Genomic DNA, 27,500 nt, shown 5'->3' on the forward strand with positions numbered 1-27,500 from the left:
ATATATATATATATATATTTAATGTATCCTGAGGAAGGTCTGGTGAATCATCACCAGACTGCTTCATTAACTACTGTGTAATATATCTCCTGAAATATTAAATATACTTTGGTTCACAGTTATCATTGACTCAGGAAGGAATTAACCAGGTATTTTCTTCTCTGCCTTTATGAACGTCCAGTGACAAGAACAGCATGACTGACGCCTCTCTGCAGCACCCATGATATAAATCAGTCAGACTCACCATGCATCAAAACACATGACGCCACATCCTTTCATCCTGGGAAAAAAAATTATCACTAAAAATATTGCCATTGACAGTATTTCCCTTTACGAATTACTCTTGCGAGAACCTTTTTTTCTTATCCTTGACAGGAAAATTGCTATTATTAGAAAGAATTAAAGACGTGATTACCAAGAGTTGGTTGGTCAGCTACCAAGTCGCGATTAGCAGACGGAGGATAGAGCCTTCACCATTCTCTGTGCTGAATGACGCACACTGACTTAATGTTTCACATAACACTCTAACATATAAAAATAACATTTCTATTAACTCTTGAAAAAATACATTGGTTTTAACTGAGATATTCACAAATATATTTTAAATCATGGAAAACAGATTCTCTATGCCTTAGAATTGGTGGAATTATAAGCAGACAATAGGGAATTGCTAATATACATATTCTACCTAAGTACCGTATTTTCCGGCATATAAGGCGCGCAGGATCGAATTAAACATGTAAGATATTTCCAAACAGTTATAACATAATGTTAGTAAACCATTGCTAAAACCGACCCCTGGCTCTGAATTTGAGCATATAAGGCGCAGATTGATTTTCCAAGTCTGTGTGAAAAATGCGCCTTATATGCCGGAAAATACGGTACTAACACGCACACACGGTCCCCCTAAGTAGTCCAAGAGATCCAGTGGGCACAGCCAGCTCCTGGATCGTTGCTCGCTAAACCCGATTCCTTCCAAAATGCTTGTACATCGCAGTGAAGATGTGGGCCCATCTGCGGTATGGGTGAGGTGTGGGCAGGGAATGTGTCAGCTGTGAGGTGTGGGCACAGCTAAGGTATCTTCTGGGTTTCGCGCAGCTGTGACTGGTGTGGGCGAGGGGTGTGGGCGTGGCGTCTGGGAGGAAATTAATCATTAATGTGTAAGATCTCTCGCTGCTGTTTAAGACGCTATACAATGTCTCGTGAGAAGCAGTTCGGTGAAGGCCTTGGCTTGTATGTTTTGGCAGCAGCAGCTCCATGACGGCCCAAGACAATGTGAAATTGAACCACTTACCTTGTAGGAGAAGTGGATGGGAGTTGGTGTTCCTTGTTGTGTTGCAAGTTGTGTTGTGGTTTGTATTGTGTGTGTTGTATCGCGCATCCTTTACGCGGTCCGGGTTGAGTATTAGATCTTCCAGTTAATGTTACCTTGTATGCCCAGAACTTCGTGAATGTGCAGAATATAATGTGTAGTGTATTATTATGTAATATTAATATTAGTGTATTATTATGCAATGTAATTTCTGGAGTAAGCTTAAGTTCTAGGCTTTTTTAAATCGTAAAAGTGACGACTCACTTTACATATAGATAGCGATGGATAGATAGTGTTGGATAGATAGATCGATAGGTAGGGATTATGAATGTATGAATGCCCTTGTATATATGGAAAGTGCCATTATCTCAGTACCTGCCTTCAATTTCCATTTCCATTCAAGAGTTGAGCCAGGAAGCAGGACCTGACTCAGAAATATTTGTCATGGTGATGAAAGACTTGTCTCTTCCTCTCTCCGCCCTCTCCTGCTGACTCTTCGTTTCTCTGTCTTAGTCTTTCTCTTTACTTCTCTCTTTTGCTTTCTTTCCTTCCATTTTATTTCCTCATTCTTGCACTTTGTTCTGGCTTTTTCTGTCTAGTTCTTCTTTCATTTCTTCGCTTCCTCTCTACTCTTATCTTTCGACGTCTTCCCTCTCATCTTTTCACTTCCTCTACTATGTATGTTCCTTACTTTCTCTCTTACTCTTTTTTTCTCTTTAACTTTCCTCTCCCTCTTCTCCCCTAGTTTCCTCTCCCTTCTCTTCCCTTTCCTCTTCTTCCCTCTTCCCTTCCCTCGCCCCTCCTGTCTTAAGTTCCCCTCTCACTCTCAAGGGGTGACCCACTGCAAGCCTTGCATTCTTTCCCCTCTCCTTCGTCCCCTATATATTTCTCTCTCTCTCTCTCTCTCTCTCTCTCATATATATATATATATATATATATATATATATATATATATATATATATATATATATATATATATATATATATATATATATATATACATATATATATATATATATATATATATATATATATATATAAATATATATATATATGTATATATATATATATATATATATATATATATATATATATATATATATATATATATATATATATATATATATATATATATATATATATATATATATATATATATATATATATGTAGACGAATAGTTTTAAGCAAATAAATAATAATATTGTGTGTGTGTGTGTGTACTCCCCTATTTGTGGTTGCAGGGGTCGAGACATAGCTCCTGGTCCCGTCTCTTCACTGATCGTGTGTGTGTGTGTGTGCGTGTGTGTGTGTGTGTGTGTGTGTGTGTGTATTATTTTGTAATACGAAACATGGAGGAATATAACAAATACAAGTTTGTGACGCATTTAGTATCAGAATAAATAATTCTCACTAATGATCCTGAACATAAAGAGAGAAGTTGGAGAGAAGTTTAACATTAACAATGATAAACATGAATTTTTACCCCTTCAGGAATGGGCTTCTGATCCAAATAATTTGAGGTACTAACAGATTTGCCACTCCCTTGAGAAAATAAAAAAATCATATCCAATAGTCCTTGACTATTTAACTATTATAATTTATTAATGACTTGACAATAAATGACAAACTTTCAAAGTTCTGAAAAGTCTATTTATATTTTTTCCTGGAATGGCTGGTAAAAGTTTACGTCAGAAAGAACCGCCTCTCAGAATGATGACTGATGATTCCATTATGTTCAGTACTCCTGGGATCACCAGCTGACTTCACCTCCACCGCTAACAGATGCTTTCTTAACTTGGAAGAGAAGAGATTAGGCTCAGCAAAGGTTAGGATAGAGTGTATTAAGCTCAGTTCAGGCTAGGATCAGCTACAATACGCTGGTCGTTGAGGCTAAGATATTCTAGAGTCCGTTCGGGTAAGGTTAAATTACTAGATTAGGCACATTTAAGTTTAGAAGAGGCTTAAATAGGCAAGATTAGGCTCAGTGAGGTTAGGATAAGCTAGGATAGGCTCATTTAATAAACATTTATACATAGGATTACCTAGATAACGTTCAGTTAAGTACACAATAAGCTAGGTTAGGCTAAGTAAAGGATAACGAAGAAAAAACCACAATATAATGACTGGAACAATAAACAAATAACCCGAATATAGGAGAGAGGAACTTACGACGACGTTTCGGTCCGATCTGGACCAATGACTAGTAAAGCACAAGCGCGAAGGGAAGGGAACCAGTATGTGTCTGAGAAGGGGCGGGGCAGCAGTAGGAATAGTAGCAGTAGTAGTGGTAGTAGTGGTGGTAGTGGTGGTGATGGTGGTAGCAGTGGAGGTAGTCTAAGGACAAGAGAAAAGAGGAGACAAAGGAACACTGCAGGAGAGTTAATGGTTCACCAGTGTGGGACCAAAAACAAGGGGGGAAAAATCTCCTAGGACAGAACTCGCCTAAACACAGGAACGAAAATATAGGAAAGGAGAAGAGGTAAGGAGAGGAGGAGATAAAGATCATGTCAAGTCACGAGTGTTCTGAAGTGTGGAGCATATGACAATGTAATGAGAAAGGAAGGCATCTACGGAGACAAAGCCAGGACTTAGATTCATATTAGAAAAATTGTGTATAAATGATGCTTCAACTAGATGGTGTCTGTGAAGGCTAGAAAGTTAAACAGTTTTGACAGAGGCCCAGTTAATAGGGTGACTGTGATTTCTAACATGACAGAACGGTCATTATTAGTGTCGACAAGTCTAACACTTCTTTTGTCTGTCAGAGAGAAAGCCGCCAGTTTCTCCAAAGTTTTGGAGAGGACAATAGGAGCAGGAAATGGAGTAGACTCCGGAATCATCAGTAACAGGAGGAGAGGTGCGAACTAGATTTCTACGAAGGGTGTTAATATGGCGAAAAGTAAGTTTAATGTGTAATAAACGGAGAGAGTTCTTAAGATTTGAAAGACTGGAAACATAGGAAAGGCAAGAAACAGGAGATTTCACAGGAGCAGAGAGAGTCTGGGAGAGAAGAAAGTCTATTTAGTATGTAAGAAGAGAAGGAAGGGAAGAGAAGCCAAGACGAGAGAACAAATTGCGAAGGCTGGAAATTTCAGAGTCAAGGAACTGAGGCTCACAAATGCTGAGGGCACTGAGAAAGAGCGAAATAAAAACACTTTCCTTGACAGAGGAAGCATGGTAAGAAAAGTAGTGAATGTAACTGTTATTGTACACAGGCTTGCGATAAACGGAAAAGAAAAAGCGTGTAGCTGAGCGGTGGACAAGTACATCAAGGAAAGGAAGCAAAGAGTTAAATTGCTATTCAACTTTGAAACTGATGGAAGCAGCAGGATTGTTAAGTGAATCGAAAATTGGTTGGAAGAGATTAGTCACGTGGTCCAAGTCGGACCGAAACGTCGTCATAAGCTTCTTTCTCCCGTGTCCCGGTTATTTGTGTATTAGTAAATCTAGGTGTATACATTGTGCATCATACTTCTAGATGCAAATGAATGGGAAGACTTACATTTATGTGTATACAGAGGAAACATTACCCCTCGAGGTATATATGTGTATATATATATATATATATATATATATATATATATATATATATATATATATATATATATATATATATATATATATATATATATATATATATATCAACAACAACAGTGCGACTAGCAGAGGCTCGAACCCATGTCGTTTCGGCGCGCCTCATGGTGAGCGAAAACCATATGGCACTCTAACCCACAGGACCACTCAATCCTATGAGAATCATGCACCCAGCACAGCTAGGTGCTTTACCGTGATCCGAGGACATACGGTTGTATGGGTGCCTCTGAGCTAATTTCATTCTACTCCCCGTTTGATGTACTAGCCTCCACAAGCAGTATATATATTATTGCTACCACAAACGAGTGGGTTCGAGTCCTCGGCTAGTCGCAGTGTTGTTATTGATTAAATACCACTATGTATATATATATATATATATATATATATATATATATATATATATATATATATGTGTGTGTGTGTGTGTGTGTGTGTGTGTGTGTGTGTGTGTGTGTGTGTGTGTGTGTGTGTGTGTGTGTGTGTGTGTGTGTGTGTGTGTGTGTGTGTGTGTGTGTGTGTATATATGTATATACAGGTAACAACATACCTCTCGCCGTGTGCATCCTCAGCATCAGCTGGGAGCGTCGGCTTTAACCATACCTACACAAACAGTTCACGATCATCAACAGCCAAGATTTTACATTTTGCTTTTCAGATCAAAGGTCCAGTTGAGTTTGTTTTTAAACGTCGCTGTGAAAAATGTGTATCTGATATTTAACTAACTGAGGAAGCTCACTTACGAAGCTCACATATGAAAAGTCCATAAAAGTATGTATTATTATTTATAGTACTTGACATTTTTTCACATACTTCAACTTTTAGCTAAATTTTGTAAATTTACGAACTTTTATTCGAAAATGATGATAATTTAGAATTTTTTCGGACTGTATATATATATATATATATATATATATATATATATATATATATATATATATATATATATATATATATATATATATATATATATATATATATATATATATATATATATATATATATATATATATATATATATATATATATATATATATATATATATATATATATATATATATATATATATATATATATATATATACATATATATATATATATATATATATATATATATATATATATATATATATATATATATATATATATATATATATATATATATATATATATATATATATATATATGCAAAACAACCACTCTGAAAGAATGGAGAAATTCCAAGCGCTTTCGTGACTACTCACATTATCAAGGAACTATGAAAGTGAAGCATCCAAGGAAGCTATATAAGGGGTCCGGCCAGCACCTCACTATCAGATCCCACAACGGTAAGGTGCTGGCCAGACCCCTTATATAGCTTCCTTGGATACTTCACTTTCATAGTTCCTTGATAATGTGAGTAGTCACGAAAGCGCTTGGAATTTCTCTATTCTTTCAGAGTGGTTGTTTTGCATATTTTGAAATCACCTGTTTACTGTGATCTTATTGCATATATATATATAATGTATATATATATATATATATATATATATATATATATATATATATATATATATATATATATATATATATATATATATATATATTTTCAACAAGTCGGCCGTCTCCCACCGAGGCAGGGTGACCCAAAAAAAAGAAAGAAAATCCCCAAAAAGAAAATACTTTCATCATCATTCAACACTTTCACCACACTCGCACATTGTCACTGTTTTTGCAGAGGTGCTCAGAATACAACAGTTTAGAAGCATATACGTATAAAGATACACAACATATCCCTCCAAACTGCCAATATCCCAAACCCCTCCTTTAAAGTGCAGGCATTGTACTTCCCATTTCCAGGACTCAAGTTCGACTATATGAAAATAACCGGTTTCCCTGAATCCGTTCACTAAATATTACCCTGCTCACACTCCAACAGATCGTCAGGTCCCAAGTATCATTCGTCTCCATTCACTCCTATCTAACACGCTCACGCACGTTTGCTGGAAGTCCAAGCCCCTTGCCCACTAAACCTCCTTTACCCCCTCTCTCCAACCCTTTCGAGGACGGCCCCTACCCCGCCTTCCTTCCCCTATAGATTTATATGCTTTCCATGTCATTTTTCTTTGATCCATTCTCTCTAAATGACCAAACCACCTCAACAACTCCTCTTCTGCCCTCTGGCTAATACGTTTATTAACTCCACACCTTTTCCTAATTTCCACACTCCGAATTTTCTGCATAATATTTACACCACACATTGCCCTTAGACAGGACATCTCCACTGCCTCCAACCGTCTACTCGCTGCTGCATTTACCACCCAAGCTTCACACCCATATAAGATTGTTGGTACTACTATTCTTTCATACATTCCCTTCTTTGCCTCCATAGATAACGTTTTTTGACTCCACATATACCTCAACGCACCACTCACCTTTTTTCCCTCATCAGTTCTGTGATTAACCTCATCCTTCATAAATCCTTCCGCCGATACGTCAACTCCCAAGTATCTGAAAACATTCACTTCTTCCATACTCCTCCTCCCCAATTTGGTATTCAATTTTTCTTTATCTAAATCATTTGACACCTTCATCACCTTACTCTTTTCTATGTTCACTTTCAACTTTCTACCTTTACACACATTCCCAAACTCATCCACTAACCTTTGCAATTTTTCTTTAGAATCTCCCATAAGCACAGTATCATCAGCAAAAATTAACTGTGTCAATTCCCATTTTGAATTTGATTCCCCAAAATTTAACCTCACCCCTCTCCCGAACACCCTAGCATTTACTTCCTTTACAACCCCATCTATAAATATATTAAACAACCATGGTGACATTACACATCCCTGTCTAAGACCTACTTTTACCGGGAAGTAGTCTCCCTCTCTTTTACACACCCTAACCTGAGCCTCACTATCCTCATAAAAACTCTTTACAGCATTTATTAACTTACCACCTATTCCATATACTTGCAACATCTGCCACATTGCTCCTCTATCCACTCTATCATATGCCTTTTCTAAATCCATAAATGCAATAAAAACTTCCCTACCTTTATCTAAATACTGTTCACATATATGCTTCAATGTAAACACTTGATCTACACATCCCCTACCCACTCTGAAACCTCCTTGCTCATCCACAATCCTACATTCTGTCTTACCTCTAATTCTTTCAATTATAACCCTACCGTACACTTTTCCTGGTATACTCAGTAAACTTATTCCTCTATAATTTTTACAGTCTCTTTTGTCCCCTTTCCCTTTATATAAAGGGACTATACATGCTCTCCGCCAATCCCTAGGTACCTTCCCCTCTTTCATACATTTATTAAACAAAAGTACCAACCACTCCAACACTATATCCCCCCCTGCTTTTAACATTTCTGTCATGATCCCATCAGTTCCAGCTGCTTTACCCCCTTTCATTTTACGTAATGCCTCACGTACCTCTCCCACACTTACATTCTGCTGTTCTTCACTCCTAAAAGATGGAATACCTCCCTGACCAGTGCATGAAATTACTGCCTCTGTTTCTTCCTTAACATTTAAAAGTTCCTCAAAATATTCTCGCCATCTACCTAATACCTCCATCTCCCCATCTACTAACTCTCCTACTCTGTTTTTAACTGACAAATCCATACTTTCCTTAGGCTTTCTTAACTTGTTTAACTCACTCCAAAATTTTTTCTTATTTTCATTAAAATTTCTTGACAGTGCCTCTTCCACTCTATCATCTGCTCTCCTTTTGCACTCTCTCACCACTCACTTTACCTTTCGTTTACTCTCCATATACTCTGCTCTTCTTACAACACTTCTGCTTAGTAAAAACCTCTCATAAGCTACCTTTTTCTCTTTTATCACACCCTTTACTTCATCATTCCACCAATCACTCCTCTTTCCTCCTGCCCCCACCATCCTATAACCACAAACTTCTGCCCCGCATTCTAATACTGCATTTTTAAAACTATTCCAACCCTCTTCAACCTCCCCACCTTTCTGCCAATAGTCGCTTATATCTCACCCGAACTTCCTCCTCCCTTAGTTTATACACTATCACCTCCCTCTTACTTGTTGTTGCCACCTTCCTCTTTTCCCATCTACCTCTTACTCTAACTGTAGCTACAACTAAATAATGATCTGATATATCAGTTGCCCCTCTATAAACATGTACATCCTGGAACCTACCCATCAACCTTTTATCCACCAATACATAATCTAATAAACTACTTTCATTACGTGCTACATCACACCTTGTATATATATATATATATATATATATATATATATATATATATATATATATATATATATATATATATATATATATATATATATATATATATATATATATATATATATATATATATATATATATATATATATATATATATATATATATATATATATATATATATAATTGCAACCACGAACGAGTGGTATTTAATCAATAACAACATTGCAGCTAGCCGGGGATTCTAACCCATGTCGTTTTGACCCGCCTCATGTGAGCGAAAATCACACGATGCTCTAACTCACAGAACCACCAAATCCTACAAGATTCACGCACCCAGCAGAGCTAGGTGTGTTACCGTAATCCGAGAACATACGGTGGTGTGGTTGCCTCTGAGCTAATATTCTCGGATCACGGTAGAACATCTAGCTTTGCTTGGTTCTTGATTCTTGTAGGATTTGGTGGTTCTGTGGGTTAGTGTCACGTGAGTTTGGTTCCCAAGACGCGAGCCAAAACGACATGGGTACGAGTCCTTGGCTTGTCACAGTGTTGTGTTTGTCGTTCCAAATAAGTAAAATTGGTCAATTAACAAGAACTCATTTAAAATTAAGTCCTTTCTAAAAAAATTATTATACTTTTAAAGGTATATATTTTTCATTTATGTTAATGTAAAAATCAATAATTTTGTACCCAAAGAACCTTTTAAAACTTACCTAAACTTATTATAATAAGCGCAATTTAATTTAGCCTAATCCAACTAAATTGAGCCTAATGAAACCAAATATGTTGTGATAGGTCTCTTTAACACATGAATCAAAGGAAGGGAACACACTATGGCTGGAAGTATTGTAATTGAATGTTAAAATCTTTAATAATCCTCAACAACTTAGATTAACTTTACCTCTCATAGCTTTGGTCATGAACTTTGATAGTTAAGAGTTATGTAATGACGTGGTAACTTAAATGACTGTGATAATGAGGCTTCGTAACTTGAGAGTGGATAACTTGATCAAAGACAAAGATACGTTTAGCCAAGGAAGCCTTTACTGGGATAACGTTTAGCTCTAAGGAGGCGTTTTTCCACAGTCGTTCCGTGGTGTACATCGCACGTCATCCCAGTCAAGATTTGTTTTGCGTCGGGACATTGTGTATATTCGTGTCACCAGCGCCACTTTCAACTAACATTGTCGTAGTGAGGGAATAGATGGTAGCAAAGGTTCATTGTGGTGCTATGTGGTTGATTAAGTAGTGAAAGTAGAGCAAATGCACAGTCTGAAGAGTCAGTAAGAGACCGTCAATAGGGTGAGACCTTTCGTGACTCGTGGAGAGTCGGCGTCACAAGCCCAGATTCGACTCCCATATCAACAAAGCATTACTTCTAACAAAAGAACTTTTGTTGCTGTGCCACTGAACTGTAACTGTTGTCACTGCCTTCTTAACGAAACTATTATCACAGCTTTGTTGTAGCTGAATTGTAATTACCGCTTAGGTATAACGAGACAGCTGCTTTCACAGATATAGTTCCTCTCAGTGCAAAGCTTTATCAGTAATGACCTGGTAAAGCTGTACACAAAGTTGTCCCAGAGAAAAACTGTTCTATAAAAAAGTGGTTTTTGTTCTGTTGTTCTCATTGCTCCATTACAACGAAACCACTGTGGTCACTGTTCATTTGTCTCTTCGACAACAAACACATAATGAAGATTTCGTTCCTAATTAGGATGGTGAAGAATTGCAATACCATGTATTCAGTGGCTATGTAGTCTTCTTTAATTAAATCTTGAATTACTCCAGAAAGTTTCTTTTGTTCCAGAAATGACTTTTCTCATGTGTTTTTTCCTCTTAATCTCTCGTATCATTCGTATCTTCCCATTCGTTATTTATTTTTAATGATTAACGTGCACTGTCTGACTCCAGATCTGATTAATAAATATCCCTTTGAGTATCCATCCCTTTGAGTTCGTTCTGGACTATTAACAAGTGACGAGTGTTTCAAAGCGTTCTGGACAGTTCAAAATGTAGCCCAGATTTAAACTCAGAATTGTGGGTTAGTTATGAATTGTTCGTGCCACGTTGTTTGGTAATGAATTGTTTCTGCCGCGGTGTTGTGACTAAATATTTTCCATGTTTCATGCACTCACACTTGTTTAATTCCAGACAAGCTTTCTCCAAATTTTTCACATTCCAGACGTGGCTCATTCCAGGCGCGGTTTTTTTTACGCTTTTCCGTCACTCCAAGAAGAACACTTTGCAATTTCTCCTCGTAATTCCAGAAAGTGCTCGTTCCAGATGTGGTTCATCTCACACTTATCTCATTCCACATGTGGCTTATCTCATACTTATCTCATTCCACATGTGGTTTGTCTCACACTTATCTCATTCCACATGTGGTTCATCTCACACTTATCTTATTCCAGATGTGGTTCATCTCACACTTAACTCATTCCACATGTGGTTCATCTCACACTTATCTCATTCCACATGTGGTTTATCTCACACTTATCTCATTCCAGATATGGTTCATCTCACGCCTAGCTCATTCCAGATATGGTTCACTCTGAGCTCTCTTTGTTTCATACCTTTTAGACCTGTTCTCTGTCATTACAGGATGAGGCTACAGTAGAGGCGGAAGATCTGACAACCAGCTATAAGAGACGTCAGCACCATACACGCACAGACAGACAACCCCACGACCCTCTACGATGGGTCTGGATTGACGGTAAATATCATCTTTAGTTCTGCTGAAATGGGATTTGTGTATCTCTACATTTTTTTTATATTTTTCATGACGGCGTGGTCAGTGAGATTGTTGATACTTGCTTCACACATTCTTCCATAAGGACAATCTTCAGAAACGGGGCTGCCTTAATTGCTATTTCCAACACTGTAGGGATCAATAAGACACTTATGCAAGACCTGGGTATGTTATAGAAAGGTGCTTCGTCCGTGCAGCATGTTCTATTACTAAAGCAAATTTCAGCATCACAGGAGTGCTAGCCAAGCTAATTCTACCTTGCCTAATACACTACACCAGTAGGTGATGCATGCTCAAGCACTCCCTATCACACGACCTGGCTCCTCCCTAGCTTACTTGAATTCCTCCCTCGATACATTCCTTGTTTTTCTATCCTATATAATGGATTGAAAAGGCCCTCCATTGGGTCAAACGCCTTTTAACTTAGATATTCTAAGGGATGCATTTGCACTTTTATTTCGTAATCAAATGTAAATAAGGCGTTCAGAAATCTATTTCAGCAGTTTATCAAGTACGTGAGATATTTTGTATTTATTTTCCACAGTGGGAGGAGAGGTTGGACGAATGTACGTTATATTAGGGGTTTCATAACCCCAGAGAGCATTTGATATATTAAATTAATTTTTCGATCATTAACAGTCTCATAATACTGCATTACCATAAATTAAGCTAAATACCATTATTGCATCTAAAAATTATGTCAATAATTAATGTCTGATATTCATATTTATTCAAGAATTTGGAAAACTCTGTTGCTATATCAGCATTTACTTGAACCCTTTTTAAATATGACCATAACTGTAATTTTTAAAAGGGTGAACTGGTAAACCAATGTAAAGCCTTAGTCAGGTGCCAAAAGCTTCAGGAAACACTTGTCTTGTTTCCTGACAAACCTTACCTAACCTAACCTACAAATATCTAAACGGAGTTCGTTACTTCGATATCATGCTTAGATATTTTCAGTGTCCTGTTAACATCTCGTTTATTTAAGTATGTTTTCCATATGTATTCCTTTATCAAACTGCGGTACGGATTAAACTCGCGGCTAGTGATTTTTACGACTCACTAGCCTCGAGTTCAATCCCCGCCCGTACGGTGGTTTGTTTGCAAACGAGTTATTACAATTTCGTGAAGCAAACCTCTATTATATTTCCCCTCAGAAGAGTGCAGGTTCAGGGCTCTCAATCATATTATTAAAAAAAATCTGACGATGCTTGTCATACCCATGACAGGTGTACTAAATTCAGTCAGTACATGAACACGTACAAAATAAGAATCTTCAGTAAGCAATTCGAACAGCGCCCATTTCAAATGGTGAAAATGCGAATAAATATCGCTCATATGGAATGACTGATAGGCATAGGATATCGTATAATAACGATATCACATGAAACAAAACCGCAGAGCTAGGGTAATGTAGTTAGTGAAATTACTCTTTAGTACATGTTTTAATTTTGTGTTTATCTGATGATCTACATTCATATCTGCCTCTGTCTGTCTGTCTGTCTCTCTGTCTCTATGTATATCTCTCTCTTTTAATATTTTTTTACACAAGGTTTTACAAGGTTAGGATAAGATTCCTAACTTTATTGACAAGCAAAGAGCTGTTACCTACATCAGCTCATTTGAAAGCCTTTATATTGTTCATGAAACATACAAATAAGGAGCAGGATGAAGTTGGAGCCATCTGTGGGCCAGCGATTTCACTTTTTTTTTTTTGCACAGGGTTTGACAAGGTTAAGGAACCCTAGCTTTATTGACAAGCTATTTACAGGTTAAGGATTCCTAACTTTATTGGCAAGCTAAGAGCTGTTACCTACATCATCTCTCTCTCTCTGTCTCTCTCTCTCTCTCTCTCATCCGAATTCAGGAAGGAAAAAAAATCACATCTTAATCTCATTACCGAAGTTGCCAAAGAGATTCAAACGTTTAACACAATGCACAAGGAAGTGCGACACATTTTAATGTTCACAGATGTTAAGAAATGAACATTGCAACCCAAAAATGTTCAACATAAACGTAAAATGTTGGCAGAACTTCTTGCAATGAAGATCTCTAAAACATTGCCGTGAGACGAGCAGCCTTAAGTGTACGATGATGCAATAACTTTATGAAAGGTGGAGAGAAATATTTTCCTGTTATAGGTTCGATTATAGGTCATTTCTTGTTATCGATTATAGGTCATTTCTTGTTATCGATTATAGGTCATTTCTTGTTATCGATTATAGGTCATTTCTTGTTATCGAGTATAGGTCATTTCTTGTTATCGATTATAGGTCATTTCTTGTTATCGATTATAGGTCATTTCTTGTTATCGATTATAGGTCATTTCTTGTTATCGATTATAGGTCATTTCTTGCTATCGATTATAGGTCATTTCTTGTTATCGATTATAGGTCATTTCTTGTTATCGATTATAGGTCATTTCTTCCTATCGATTATAGGCCATTTCTTGCTATCGATTATAGGTCATTTCTTGTTATCGAGTATAGGTCATTTCTTGTTATCGATTATAGGTCATTTCTTCCTATCGATTATAGGCCATTTCTTGCTATCGATTATAGGTCATTTCTTGTTATCGAGTATAGGTCATTTCTTGTTATCGATTATAGGTCATTTCTTGTTATCGATTATAGGTCATTTCTTGTTATCGATTATAGGTCATTTCTTGTTATCGATTATAGGCCATTTCTTGCTATCGATTATAGGTCATTTCTTATTATCGATTATAGGTCATTTCTTGTTATCGATTATAGGTCATTTCTTGCTATCGATTATAGGTCATTTCTTGTTATCGATTATAGGTCATTTCTTGTTATCGATTATAGGTCATTTCTTCCTATCGATTATAGGCCATTTCTTGCTATCGATTATAGGTCATTTCTTGTTATCGAGTATAGGTCATTTCTTGTTATCGATTATAGGTCATTTCTTGTTATCGATTATAGGTCATTTCTTGTTATCGATTATAGGTCATTTCTTGTTATCGATTATAGGCCATTTCTTGCTATCGATTATAGGTCATTTCTTATTATCGATTATAGGTCATTTCTTGTTATCGAGTATAGGTCATTTCTTGTTATCGAGTATAGGTCATTTCTTGTTATCGATTATAGGTCATTTCTTGTTATCGATTATAGGTCATTTCTTGTTATCGATTATAGGCCATTTCTTGCTATCGATCATAGGCCATTTCTTGTAAAAAGTCATAGAACAGTCCTTGTTATCGATTACAGATCATATCTTGTTATCGATTACAGATCATATCTTGTTATCGATTATAGATCATATCTTGTTATCGATTACAGATCATATCTTGTTATCGATTATAGATAATATCTTGTTATCGATTATACACAATTTCTTTTAAGCTATTATTTTAGATTAACAATTTAAGTTTATAATTTTTTTTAGTAAATATTTTTAACTTTTCGATTCTAGATTAATTTCTTCTTCATACTAAAAAGAGATAGAAGAATTATACGTTATTATTTTTTATATTTGTTTCCTTAGGGGGAGGGGCGGAGAGGGGGACGTATTTTATGTACATTCTGGAGAGTATATATATCTCTATTTTGGCATATATACACAGTGACAGCAGCAGTATATACAGAGAGAGGCATATATCTCGGTGTATATGTATGATAGACCCAATTTCAAGTCTGTAAATATTTCAAATCGGGTCCCTATTTTTAAATACGTATATACCTTACCTTATTCCCTTATTAATGTACTGACTGGCGATGGACAGTTGACATGCAATTATAGTGATCCTTAAAAAATTGTACTTCTAATGGTTATAATCATGACCTGATTTTTTTAAAGGGGTGGACCGGTAAGCCAGTGGAAGTCCTAGGCCAGATGACAAAAAGCTCCAGCTGCGAGTCATCATATGACTAAGACCAGCGACAGGAAACACTTGTCCTGTTTCCTGACAAGCCTTACCTAATCAACCAAAGTTTGGTCGACAGGTTTCTAAACCTAATAAACGAATCAGGAGAAAGGGAGAGGTTGCCTATCTGGATAGATATGACTATCGTAGGCTGTTTTAACGGCTTCGGTAGGCTGTATTTACCAGTTGTAATGTGTTATATTTAGTGACTTGGGTTGACTGTCTCAAGCGGACTAGATAACAGTTAACGATATCACGGAAATTTATTTTGCAAATTCTATTTTTCCGATGTATTCACCGGCGGAATTTGTCCATGAAAACTTTTCAAAACCAACGTCGGCTTTCAAGAAGCCGTATTATTTTTATTTTTATAGTTATGGAACGATGGTTCACGAGGGAAAGAAATAAATGAAAAGGGAGAGGATAGGTGAGTTAGACTACCTTACTACCACCATCCCGCTCACCAGCACCACCACTACCACCATCCCGCTCACCAGCACCACCACTACCACCATCACACTCACCAGCACCGCCACTACAACCATCACACTCACCAGCACCACCAATACCACCATCACACTCGCCAGCACCACCACTACCACCATCACACTCACCAGCACCACCACTACCACCATCACACTCACCAGCACCACCACTACCACCATCACACTCACCAGCACCACCACTACCACCATCACACTCACCAGCACCACCACTACCACCATCACACTCACCAGCACCACCAATACCACCATCACACTCACCAGCACCACCACCACCACCATCACACTCACCAGCACCACCACTACCACCATCACACTCACCAGCACCACCACTACCACCATCACACTCACCAGTACCGCCACTACCACCATCACACTCACCAGCACCGCCACTACCACCATCACACTCACCAGCACCGCCACTACCACCATCACACTCACCAGCACCACCACTACCACCATCACACTCACCAGCACCACCACTACCACCATCACACTCACCAGCACCGTCACTACCACCATCACACTCACCAGCACCACCACTACCACCATCACACTCACCTCACCAGCACCACCACTACCACCATCACACTCACCAGCACCACCACTACCACCATCACACTCACCAGCACCACCACTACCAACATCACACTCACCAGTACCACCACTACCACCATCACACTCACCAGCACCAATACCACCATCACACTCACCAGCACCACCACCACCACCATCACACTCACCAGCACCACCACTACCACCATCACACTCACCAGCACCAATACCACCATCACACTCACCAGCACCACCACCACCACCACCACCACCATCGCACTCACCAGCACCACCACTACCACCATCACACTCACCACCATCACCACTACCACCATCACACTCACCAGCACCGCCAGTACCACCATCACACTCACCAGCACCGCCACTACCACCATCACACTCACCAGCACCACCACTACCACCATCACACTCACCAGCACCGCCACTACCACCATCACACTCACCAGCACCGCCACTACCACCATCACACTCACCAGCACCGCCACTACCACCATCACACTCACCAGCACCGCCACTACCACCATCACACTCATCAGCACCACCACTACCACCATCACACTCACCAGCACCGCCACTACAACCATCACACTCACCAGCACCGCCACTACCACCATCACACTCACCAGCACCACCACTATCACCATTACACTCACCAGCACCACCACTACCCCCATCACACTCACCAGCACCACCACTACCACCATCACACTCACCAGCACCGCCACTACAACCATCACACTCACCAGCACCGCCACTACCACCATCACACTCATCAGCACCACCACTACCACCATCACACTCACCAGCACCGCCACTACAACCATCACACTCACCAGCACCGCCACTACCACCATCACACTCACCAGCACCACCACTACCACAATCACACTCACCAGCGCCGCCACTACCACCATCACACTCACCAGCACCGCCACTACCACCATCACACTCACCAGCACCGCCACTACCACCATCACACTCACCAGCACCGCCACTACCACCATCACACTCATCAGCAAAACCATTACCACCATCACACTCACCAGCACCGCCACTACAACCATCACACTCACCAGCACCGCCACTACCACCATCACACTCACCAGCACCACCACTACCACCATTACACTCACCAGCACCACCACTTCCACCATCACACTCACCAGCACCACCACTACCACCATCACACTCATCAGCACCACCACTACCACCATCACACTCACCAGCACCGCCACTACCACCATCACACTCACCAGCACCACCACTACCACCATCACACTCACCAGCACCGCCACTACCACCATCACACTCATCAGCACCACCACTACCACCATCACACTCACCAGCACCGCCACTACAACCATCACACTCACCAGCACCGCCACTACCACCATCACACTCACCAGCACCACCACTACCACCATCACACTCACCAGCACCACCACTACCACCATCACACTCACCAGCACCGCCACTACCACCATCACACTCATCAGCACCACCACTACCACCATCACACTCACCAGCACCGCCACTACCACCATCACACTCACCAGCCACTACAACCACACTCACCACCGCCTACCACCATCACACAGCACCACCACTACCACCATCACACTCACCAGCACCACCACTTCCACCATCACACTCACCAGCACCACCATACCACAATTACACCACACAACTACCACCATCACACTCACCACCATCACTACTACCACCATCACACTCACCAGCACCACCACTACCACCATCACACTCACCACCATCACCACTACCACCATCACACTCACCAACACCACCACTACCACCATCACACTCACCAGCACCACCACTACCACCATCACACTCGCCACCATCACCACTGCCACCATAACACTCACCAGCACCACCATTACCACCATTACACTCACCAGCACCACCACTACCACCATTACACTCACCAGCACCACCACTACCACCATCACACTCACCAGCACCGCCACTACCACCATCACACTCACCAGCACCACCACTACTACCATCACACTCACCAGCACCGCCACTACCACCATCACACTCATCAGCACCACCACTACCACCATCACACTCACCAGCACCGCCACTACCACCATCACACTCACCACCATCACCACTACCACCATCACACTCACCAGCACCACCACTACCACCATCACACTCACCACCATCACCACTACCACCATCACACTCACCAACACCACCACTACCACCATCACACTCACCAGCACCACCAATTCCACCATCACACTCGCCACCATCACCACTACCACCATCACACTCACCAGCACCACCACTACCACCATTACACTCACCAGCACCACCACTACCACCATCACACTCACCAGCACCACCACTACCACCATCACACTCACCAGCACCACCACTACTACCATCACACTCACCATCACCGCCACTACCATCACACTCACCACCATCACACTCACCACCATCACCACTACCACCATCACACTCACCAGCACCACCACTACCACTATCACACTCATCAACACCACCACTACCACCATCCCACTCACCAGCACCACCACTACCACCATCACACTCACCAGCACAACCACTACCACCATCACACTCATCACCATCACCACTACCATCATCACACTCACTAGCGCCACCACTACCACCATCACGCTTACCAGCACCACCACTACCACCATCACACTCACCACCATCACCACTACCACCATCACACTCACCAGCATCACCACTACCACCATCACACTCACCACAATCACCACTACCACCATCACACTCACTAGCACCACCACTACCACCATCACACTCACCACCATCACCACTACCACCAACACACTCGCCAGCACCACCGCTACCATCATCACTCTCTCCACCGTCACCACTACCACCAACACGCTCACCAGCTCCACCACTACCACCATCACACTCACCACCATCACCACTACCACCATCACACTCAATAGCACCACCACTACCACCATCACACTCACCAGCACCACCACTACCACCATTACACTTACCAGCACCACCACTACCACCATGACACTCACCACCATCACACTCACCACCATCACTACTACCACCATCACACTCACCAGCACCACCACTACCACCATCACACTCACCACCATCACCACTACCACCATCACACTCACCAGCACCACCACTACCACCATCACACTCACCACCATCACCACTACCACCATCACACTCACCAACACCACCACTACCACCATCACACTCACCAGCACCACCACTACCACCATCACACTCGCCACCATCACCACTACCACCATCACACTCACCAGCACCACCACTACCACCATTACACTCACCAGCACCACCACTACCACCATCACACTCACCAGCACCACCACTACCACCATCACACTCACCAGCACCACCACTACTACCATCACACTCACCAGCACCGCCACTACCATCACACTCACCACCATCACACTCACCACCATCACCACTACCAGCATCACACTCACCAGCAGCACCACTACCACTATTACACTCATCAACACCACCACTACCACCATCCCACTCACCAGCACCACCACTACCACCATCACACTCACCAGCACAACCACTACCACCATCACACTCACCACCATCACCACTACCATCATCACACTCACCAGCACCACCACTACCACCATCACACTCATCAGCACCACCACTACCAACATCACACTCACTGGCGCCACCACTACCACCATCACGCTTACCAGCACCACCACTACCACCATCACACTCACCACCATCACCACTACCACCATCACACTCACCAGCATCACCACTACCACCATCACACTCACCACAATCACCACTACCACCATCACACTCACTAGCACCACCACTACCACCATCACACTCACCACCATCACCACTACCACCAACACACTCGCCAGCACCACCACTACCGTCATCACACTCACCACCATCACCACTACCACCAACACACTCACCAGCACCACCACTACCACAATCACACTCACCACCATCACCACTACCACCAACACACTCGCCAGCACCACCACTACCATCATCACACTCACCACCATCACCACTACCACCAATACACTCACCAGCACCACCACTACCACCATCACACTCACCAGCACAACCACTACCACCATCACACTCACCACCATCACCACTACCATCATCACACTCACCAGCACCACCACTACCACCATCACACTCATCAGCACCACCACTACCAACATCACACTCACCACCATCACCACTACCACCATCACATTCACCAGCATCTCCACTACCACCATCACACTCACCACCATCACCACTACCACCATCACACTCACCAGCATCTCCACTACCACCATCACACTCACCACAATCACCACTACCACCATCACACTCACTAGCACCACCACTACCACCATCACACTCACCACCATCACCACTACCACCAACACACTCGCCAGCACCACCACTACCATCATCACACTCACCACCATCACCACTACCACCAACACACTCACCAGCACCACCACTACCACCATCACACTCACCACCATCACCACTACCACCAACACACTCGCCAGCACCACCACTACCATCATCACACTCACCACCATCACCCCTACCACCAATACACTCACCAGCACCACCACTACCACCATCACACTCACCACCATCACCACTACCGCCATCACACTCACCACCATCACCACTACCACCATCACACTCACTAGCACCACCACTACCACCATCACAATCACCACCATCACCACTACCACCATCACACTCACCAGCACCACCACAACCACCACACCACCACCATCACTACCACCATCATACTCACCACTATCACCACTACCATCACTACCACCATCACACTCACCACCACCATCACACTCACCATCACCACAAAGACTACATTTGCTACCACCATCATACTCACCACCACTACCACCACCATCACCACCAACACCACCAACACCACCACCACCACTGTTAAAAAAACGCGATTCTAAAAAGCTTAGAGATCTCCAGTGAATACTAGAAAGGACTGCCCTTCTAGCATCCAGCCTGTTACTGGGTTTTCGTAACAATTAGTCAGTATCCTTGTCCAATTATACATTAGAATTCAGTATGATTCAATAGTGCTTCAGGATTACAAATGGTAGGCTACTAACTAGAGAAAATAAAATTTAATAAATTTGTTAATTAAGTCTAGAGGTATATTATCAAATTAAATTAAATTAATCTCAGTAATCAAAATAATATTAATCACTTCTCTCGTGTACAGTAACATTGTGCTGAAAGCACATATCAGATATTTATGTCTTAAGTACCGTCTGGTACATTAACAAGTAATAATGCAAATAAGTGTGTGTATGTGTGTAAGTGCTCTAAGTAGTTCGCTATGTCTCACGACTCGACTAGACTTAAACAAGTGACTGACAAAGTCCTCAAATAAACTAACTTCTTGACCAACTGGCAATCAGAACAGTCTGCTTGAACAATAAAAAGAATGCTAAGCCCAATAGCAATATAACAAGCAACTGCGACACAGAATCAGGAACAAAGAGATAATATAACGACACTAAGTAGGGACCATCAGCAGATCCTCCACAAAAGTCACAAAACTACTGAATCTAAAGTTCAGCATAAGAAAATACCCGACTGTGACAGTACACAGATACCAGTACAAGTTAGGTCAGAAGCTATAGCTCAGGACCTGAGTTGCTCAGAGTGTCTATGCGACACACAACCTCAGTACAACGTCGAAAATCACTAAGTCTATACAATGTTCTGTGAACAGAGTCTCCAGAACTAACAAGAATAATGAGACAAGAGACGATCTTCCAACAAGGGCCAATAAAGGAGAGTTAGGCACTTGTCAGGAATACGTCCAACCACCCAGCGAGTCTAGACCAGACTGAATACTTCAGGCGAGGTGAGGACACCCTCCCCCCCCATCACGTGATAGCTCCGTGGACAGCTGCTGCTCAGTAACAACGAGAAGCCGGCAGAGTAACGAGCAAAGAGCGATAATTACAGTAGTTAGACAATCAAGACTTGAACTTTGAGCACATAATATATGTGTTACATCCTACCTAACAAAAGTAACTAAGTCAAATTTTAGAATAATATAAAGCAATACATTTACGATTTAGCTATTATCGCAAATATAAGCAATATAAAATTGTATGAAAAGGTAATATACATATAATATATATACATAATATACATTGTAACCCATTCAAGGGTTGCAACAATCACCAACACCGCCACCATCACACTCATCACCACCACCACCATCACACTCACCACCACTACCACCATCATCACACTCACCACCACCCCCACCATCACACTCACCACCACTACCACCATCATCACACTCACCACCACCCCACCATCACACTCACCACCACTACCACTACCATTACACTCACTACCACCACCACCACCATCACACTCACTACCACCATCACACTCACCACTACCACCACTACCACCAACACAATCATCACTTATGCTGTTATTGTTAGCAATAATGTTAATAAAACAATAAAATTGCCATATTCAGGAAAAAAAACAGATCTAATTATCAGTGTCAACGATCTTAGACGAATGTTTATCCCGTTCACTGTATACTGTTCACCATGTTTATTGGTAACTGTTTACCATGTTTACTGGTAAATGTTTACTGGTAACTGTTTACCTTGTTCACTGGTAACTATTTACCTTGTTTACTGGTAACTGTTTATCTTGTTTACTGGTAACTGTTTATCTTGTTTACTGGTAACTGTTTACCATGTTTACTGGTAACTGTTTATCTTGTTTACTGGTAACTGTTTATCTTGTTTACTGGTAACTGTTTACCATGTTTACTGGTAACTGTTTACCTTGCTTACTGATAACTGTTTACCGTGTTTACTGGTAACTGTTTACCTTGTTTACTGATAACTGTTTACCGTGTTTACTGGTAACTGTTTATCTTGTTTACTGGTAACTGTTTACCATGTTTACTGGTAACTGTTTACCATGTTTACTGATAACTGTTTACCGTGTTTACTGGTAACTGTTTACCTTGTCTACTGATAACTGTTTACCTTGTTTACTGGTAACTGTTTATCTTGTTTACTGGTAACTGTGTACCTTGTTTACTGATAACTGTTTACCCTGTTTACTGATAACTGCTTACCTTGTTTACTGGTAACTGCTTACCTTGTTTACTGATAACTGTTTACCTTGTTTACTGATATCTGTTTACCTTGTTTACTGATAGGTGTTTACTTTGTTTACTGGTAATTATTTACCTTGATTACTGATAACTATTTACTTTGTTTGCTGGCAACTGTTTACCTTTTTCACTAGTAACTGTTTACCTTGTTCGCTGGCAACTGTTTACCTCTTCGTTGGTGACAGTATGCTCTGATCACTGGCGAATATTTTTTCTGGATGCTGATAAGTGTTTATCCCGGTCGCTGACGAGAGCTTACCCTGTTCACTAGCAATTATTTATTCTCTTCGCTGGCATGTGTTTACCGTCCTTGTTAGCGAATGTCGGAAAAAACACTGAATAAATCCCATCGCCTCTAAAAAAAAAAAAACCTTTATATATGAGTTGGGAGAAAAACATTTTTCTTTTTGGTCAAAATATATTGTTTTTGGTTTTGCGTATTGAGAGGTTGCCGGTCAACCCCATTAAATGTTAAGGATATAATTATAACCATTGAGAAGTCACAACTAACTACGTGATATCACAGTTTTACTAAGGATATGATAGCAGTCATAATAGAAGCAGTTTCTTAAGGGTTAATCCTCTGGTATCGATGAATAATATAAAGGTAAGCGGTAATCCAGACTCAGAATGCCTTTAGTGTGTTGCTATTTTATTCAGTATAAATGATCGAAGATGCTTGCTGAGTGTCTGATACTCCATCCTCCCGCTTGCTTTTGGGGTGTTTTCTGTTTCTCTTTCTCCCTCTACTTTTCTCCTGGTTTCCTTCTTCTGTACGTTTCTCTATCTGTTTCTCATTTCCTGGCCGCCCACTATTTATCATCGTTATCTCAGTCGCTATCTCCTTCTTTCCTACGGAAATTCTTTTTTTCTCATCAACAATTTTCTCACATTCGAGCTGCACTCACGTTTTTACCTTCTCTCTCCACTCAATTCCTCGTATTCTCCTTTTCTTTCTGATTTCTCTTTATCATCCTCCTTCCTTTTGTCTATTTTATTCTTCCATATTCATTTTTCTCCCTTGATTACTATTATTTCATCCTACTTTTTTCTCCATTCTTTGTTCTCATTTCCTCGTCCTCTTGTTCCTTCAAGTCTCTTCTTATTTATTCTCTTCTCTTATAACCCCAAGCTTTTGTTTCTCCTAGCCTCTTTTTTTATGCCTTTCTTCTGCTCCGCTCGAGTTATTCTCTCTTCCATTGCTCTGCTTTAATCTTTTCTTTCTCCCTTTGTGCCTTTTCTCTTCGTCTCTTCTCCTACTTTATTCTAAACACTTTTAATACCTCTTCGCTTCCTCGGCTCAGATCTCTTCTGCTCACTTCTCACTCTCCCATTCTCCTCACTAGTCCCCTCATCTCTTCCTCTTCACACCTCTCTTCCTCACCTCACATCATATATGTCTCTATCCAATCTCCCTCTCTTCACCTCTTTCTCTATCCAATCTCCCTATCTTCACCTCTCTCTCTATCCAGTCTCCCTATCTTCACTGAGACATACAAGTAGGGAACAGGATGAAGTTGGAGCCATCTGTGGGCCAGCATTTTCATTTGATCAACTGACGTTATCTCGTTGACATCATTATGCTGTACGAATGTGTTCCATACTCGAGTCATCCTGGGTATGTATGATCTCAGATGGAGTGATGTTCTGGAGAAGGGTACAGCCAGAGTGAAGTTGCTGCTTTCTGCCCGTCTTGTGGCATAAAAGCTTGTTTCGCGCTGTCCTCGAAGTGGATCCAAGTGTGGTATTTTGACAATATTGGCCTTGTACATAACAGTAAGGCCACCCACATCCCTCCTATGTTGAAGGCTCTGCTGAAATGACAGATCCATCCAGGATGGGTCCAGGCGAGAGATGAGACGTCTTGCTCTGTTCTCTACTCTGTCAAGCAGTCGCAGATGAGAGGGGGGACAGGCAAACCAAGAAAGTGGAGCATACTCAAGGTGTGAGCGTACTTGTGCCTCGTACAGGATCTTGCAACCCCTACTGTCAAGCAGATGTGAGATACGGCGAAGTGCTGTAAGCTTCCTGGCTGCCTTGTTTGCAAGATTTACAACATGGTTCTTCATGGTTAGTTTGGAGTCAAATTTCACCCCAAGGATATCAACTTCTTCTCCAGGTGCCAACATCGTCCCATTCATCCTTACTACTGCACCAGCATTACCATCATGGTGCCTAGAGACGATCATCATTTGCGTTTTCTCAGGTGCAAATGTTACTTGCCATCTATTTCCCCAAGCTGATATAGCTCTCAGCTGGTGATTGATGTAGCTTAGAGCAGCTGGCATTTCTTCTCTTGGATAAGTGAATGTCAGTGTACAGTCGTCTGCATATGCATGTGATTCTGGGATGAGATGAAGAAGGTCGTTGAAGTAGACATTCCATAACAGTGGACCCAGCACACTTCCTTGTGGAACGCTTGCCCCAATAGGATGTCTTGCTGATTCCGTTCCATTGAGGACTACACTTAGAGATCTACCATGAAGGTAATCACTGAGGAGACATAGCGTAGAGCCTGCAATTCCCAGTGCTTGAAGTTTTGCTAAGAGGCCCTGGTGCCACACCCGGTCGAAAGCGCCAGCAATGTCCAGTGCTACCACACAGCTGACTTTGGATTCATCCAGTGACTGGTGCCACTTAGTGGAGAGGTTTAACAACAGATCAGCAGCAGAGTAACCTTTCCTGAAGCCATATTGACGATCACAAAGTAGTGAGTGGTAGTCAAAGAAATCTGTCATTTGTCTTGAGATTATTGTCTCAAGGATCTTACCAGTGATTGACAGGAGTGACACTGGTCTGTAGTTGCTGATTTCTGCTCTGCTCTTCTTTTTGTGAACAGGGACTACATTTGCCTCTTTCCATGGAGAGGGCCATTTGCACTGTACTAGGCAGTGCTGAAAGATGCGAGTTAGAGGTGCTGCTAGCTGGTCTGCACATCTTCTCAACAATCTTGGGCTCAACTTGTCTGGGCCCACAGCCTTTTCTTGGTCAAGTGATTTAAGAAGGAAATGCACCTCCTCCTGCCTTATTGTCACCCCTGACAGTTTTGACACAGTTCTTGCAGCTAGCCAAGGAGGGTCCCTTGCTGGATCAGGAACTTGCATTTTGGTAGCAAAGTGTTCAGCAAAGAGGTCCGCTTTCTCTTGACTACTAGTAGAGGTGGTCCCATCCTGTCGATTTAGAGGTGGAATAAGTTCATCAGGCAGATAACCTTGTCTGTCCTTGACCAGGGACCACCAGGTTTTGGAGCCTACCCTACCTGATGCTAACTTTCTTTTAGTGTCCAACTCCCATTTAGCAATGGCCCACTTTTGAACATCACCCATATGCCTACAGGCTTGCATGTGCAAGTTCCTGTTATAGGTGGTAGGATGTCTCTTATACCTTCGCCATGCTTTGTACTTAG

General features: G+C 41.3%; 1 protein-coding gene across 1 annotated transcript in view; it reads left to right on the top strand.

The window, feature by feature from the left end:
• The window catches only part of LOC128698202 (uncharacterized), a 123,364-nt gene that overhangs the window by 7,965 nt on the left and 87,899 nt on the right, over positions 1-27,500 (top strand). The window contains exon 2 of the mRNA XM_053790340.2: positions 11,727-11,838. Coding sequence (XP_053646315.2) covers positions 11,727-11,838 — 112 coding nt within the window. The remainder of the gene's footprint in view (positions 1-11,726; positions 11,839-27,500) is intronic.

Source organism: Cherax quadricarinatus, chromosome 63 (genome assembly GCF_038502225.1).
Source record: "Cherax quadricarinatus isolate ZL_2023a chromosome 63, ASM3850222v1, whole genome shotgun sequence".
Lineage (NCBI taxonomy): Eukaryota > Metazoa > Arthropoda > Malacostraca > Decapoda > Parastacidae > Cherax > Cherax quadricarinatus.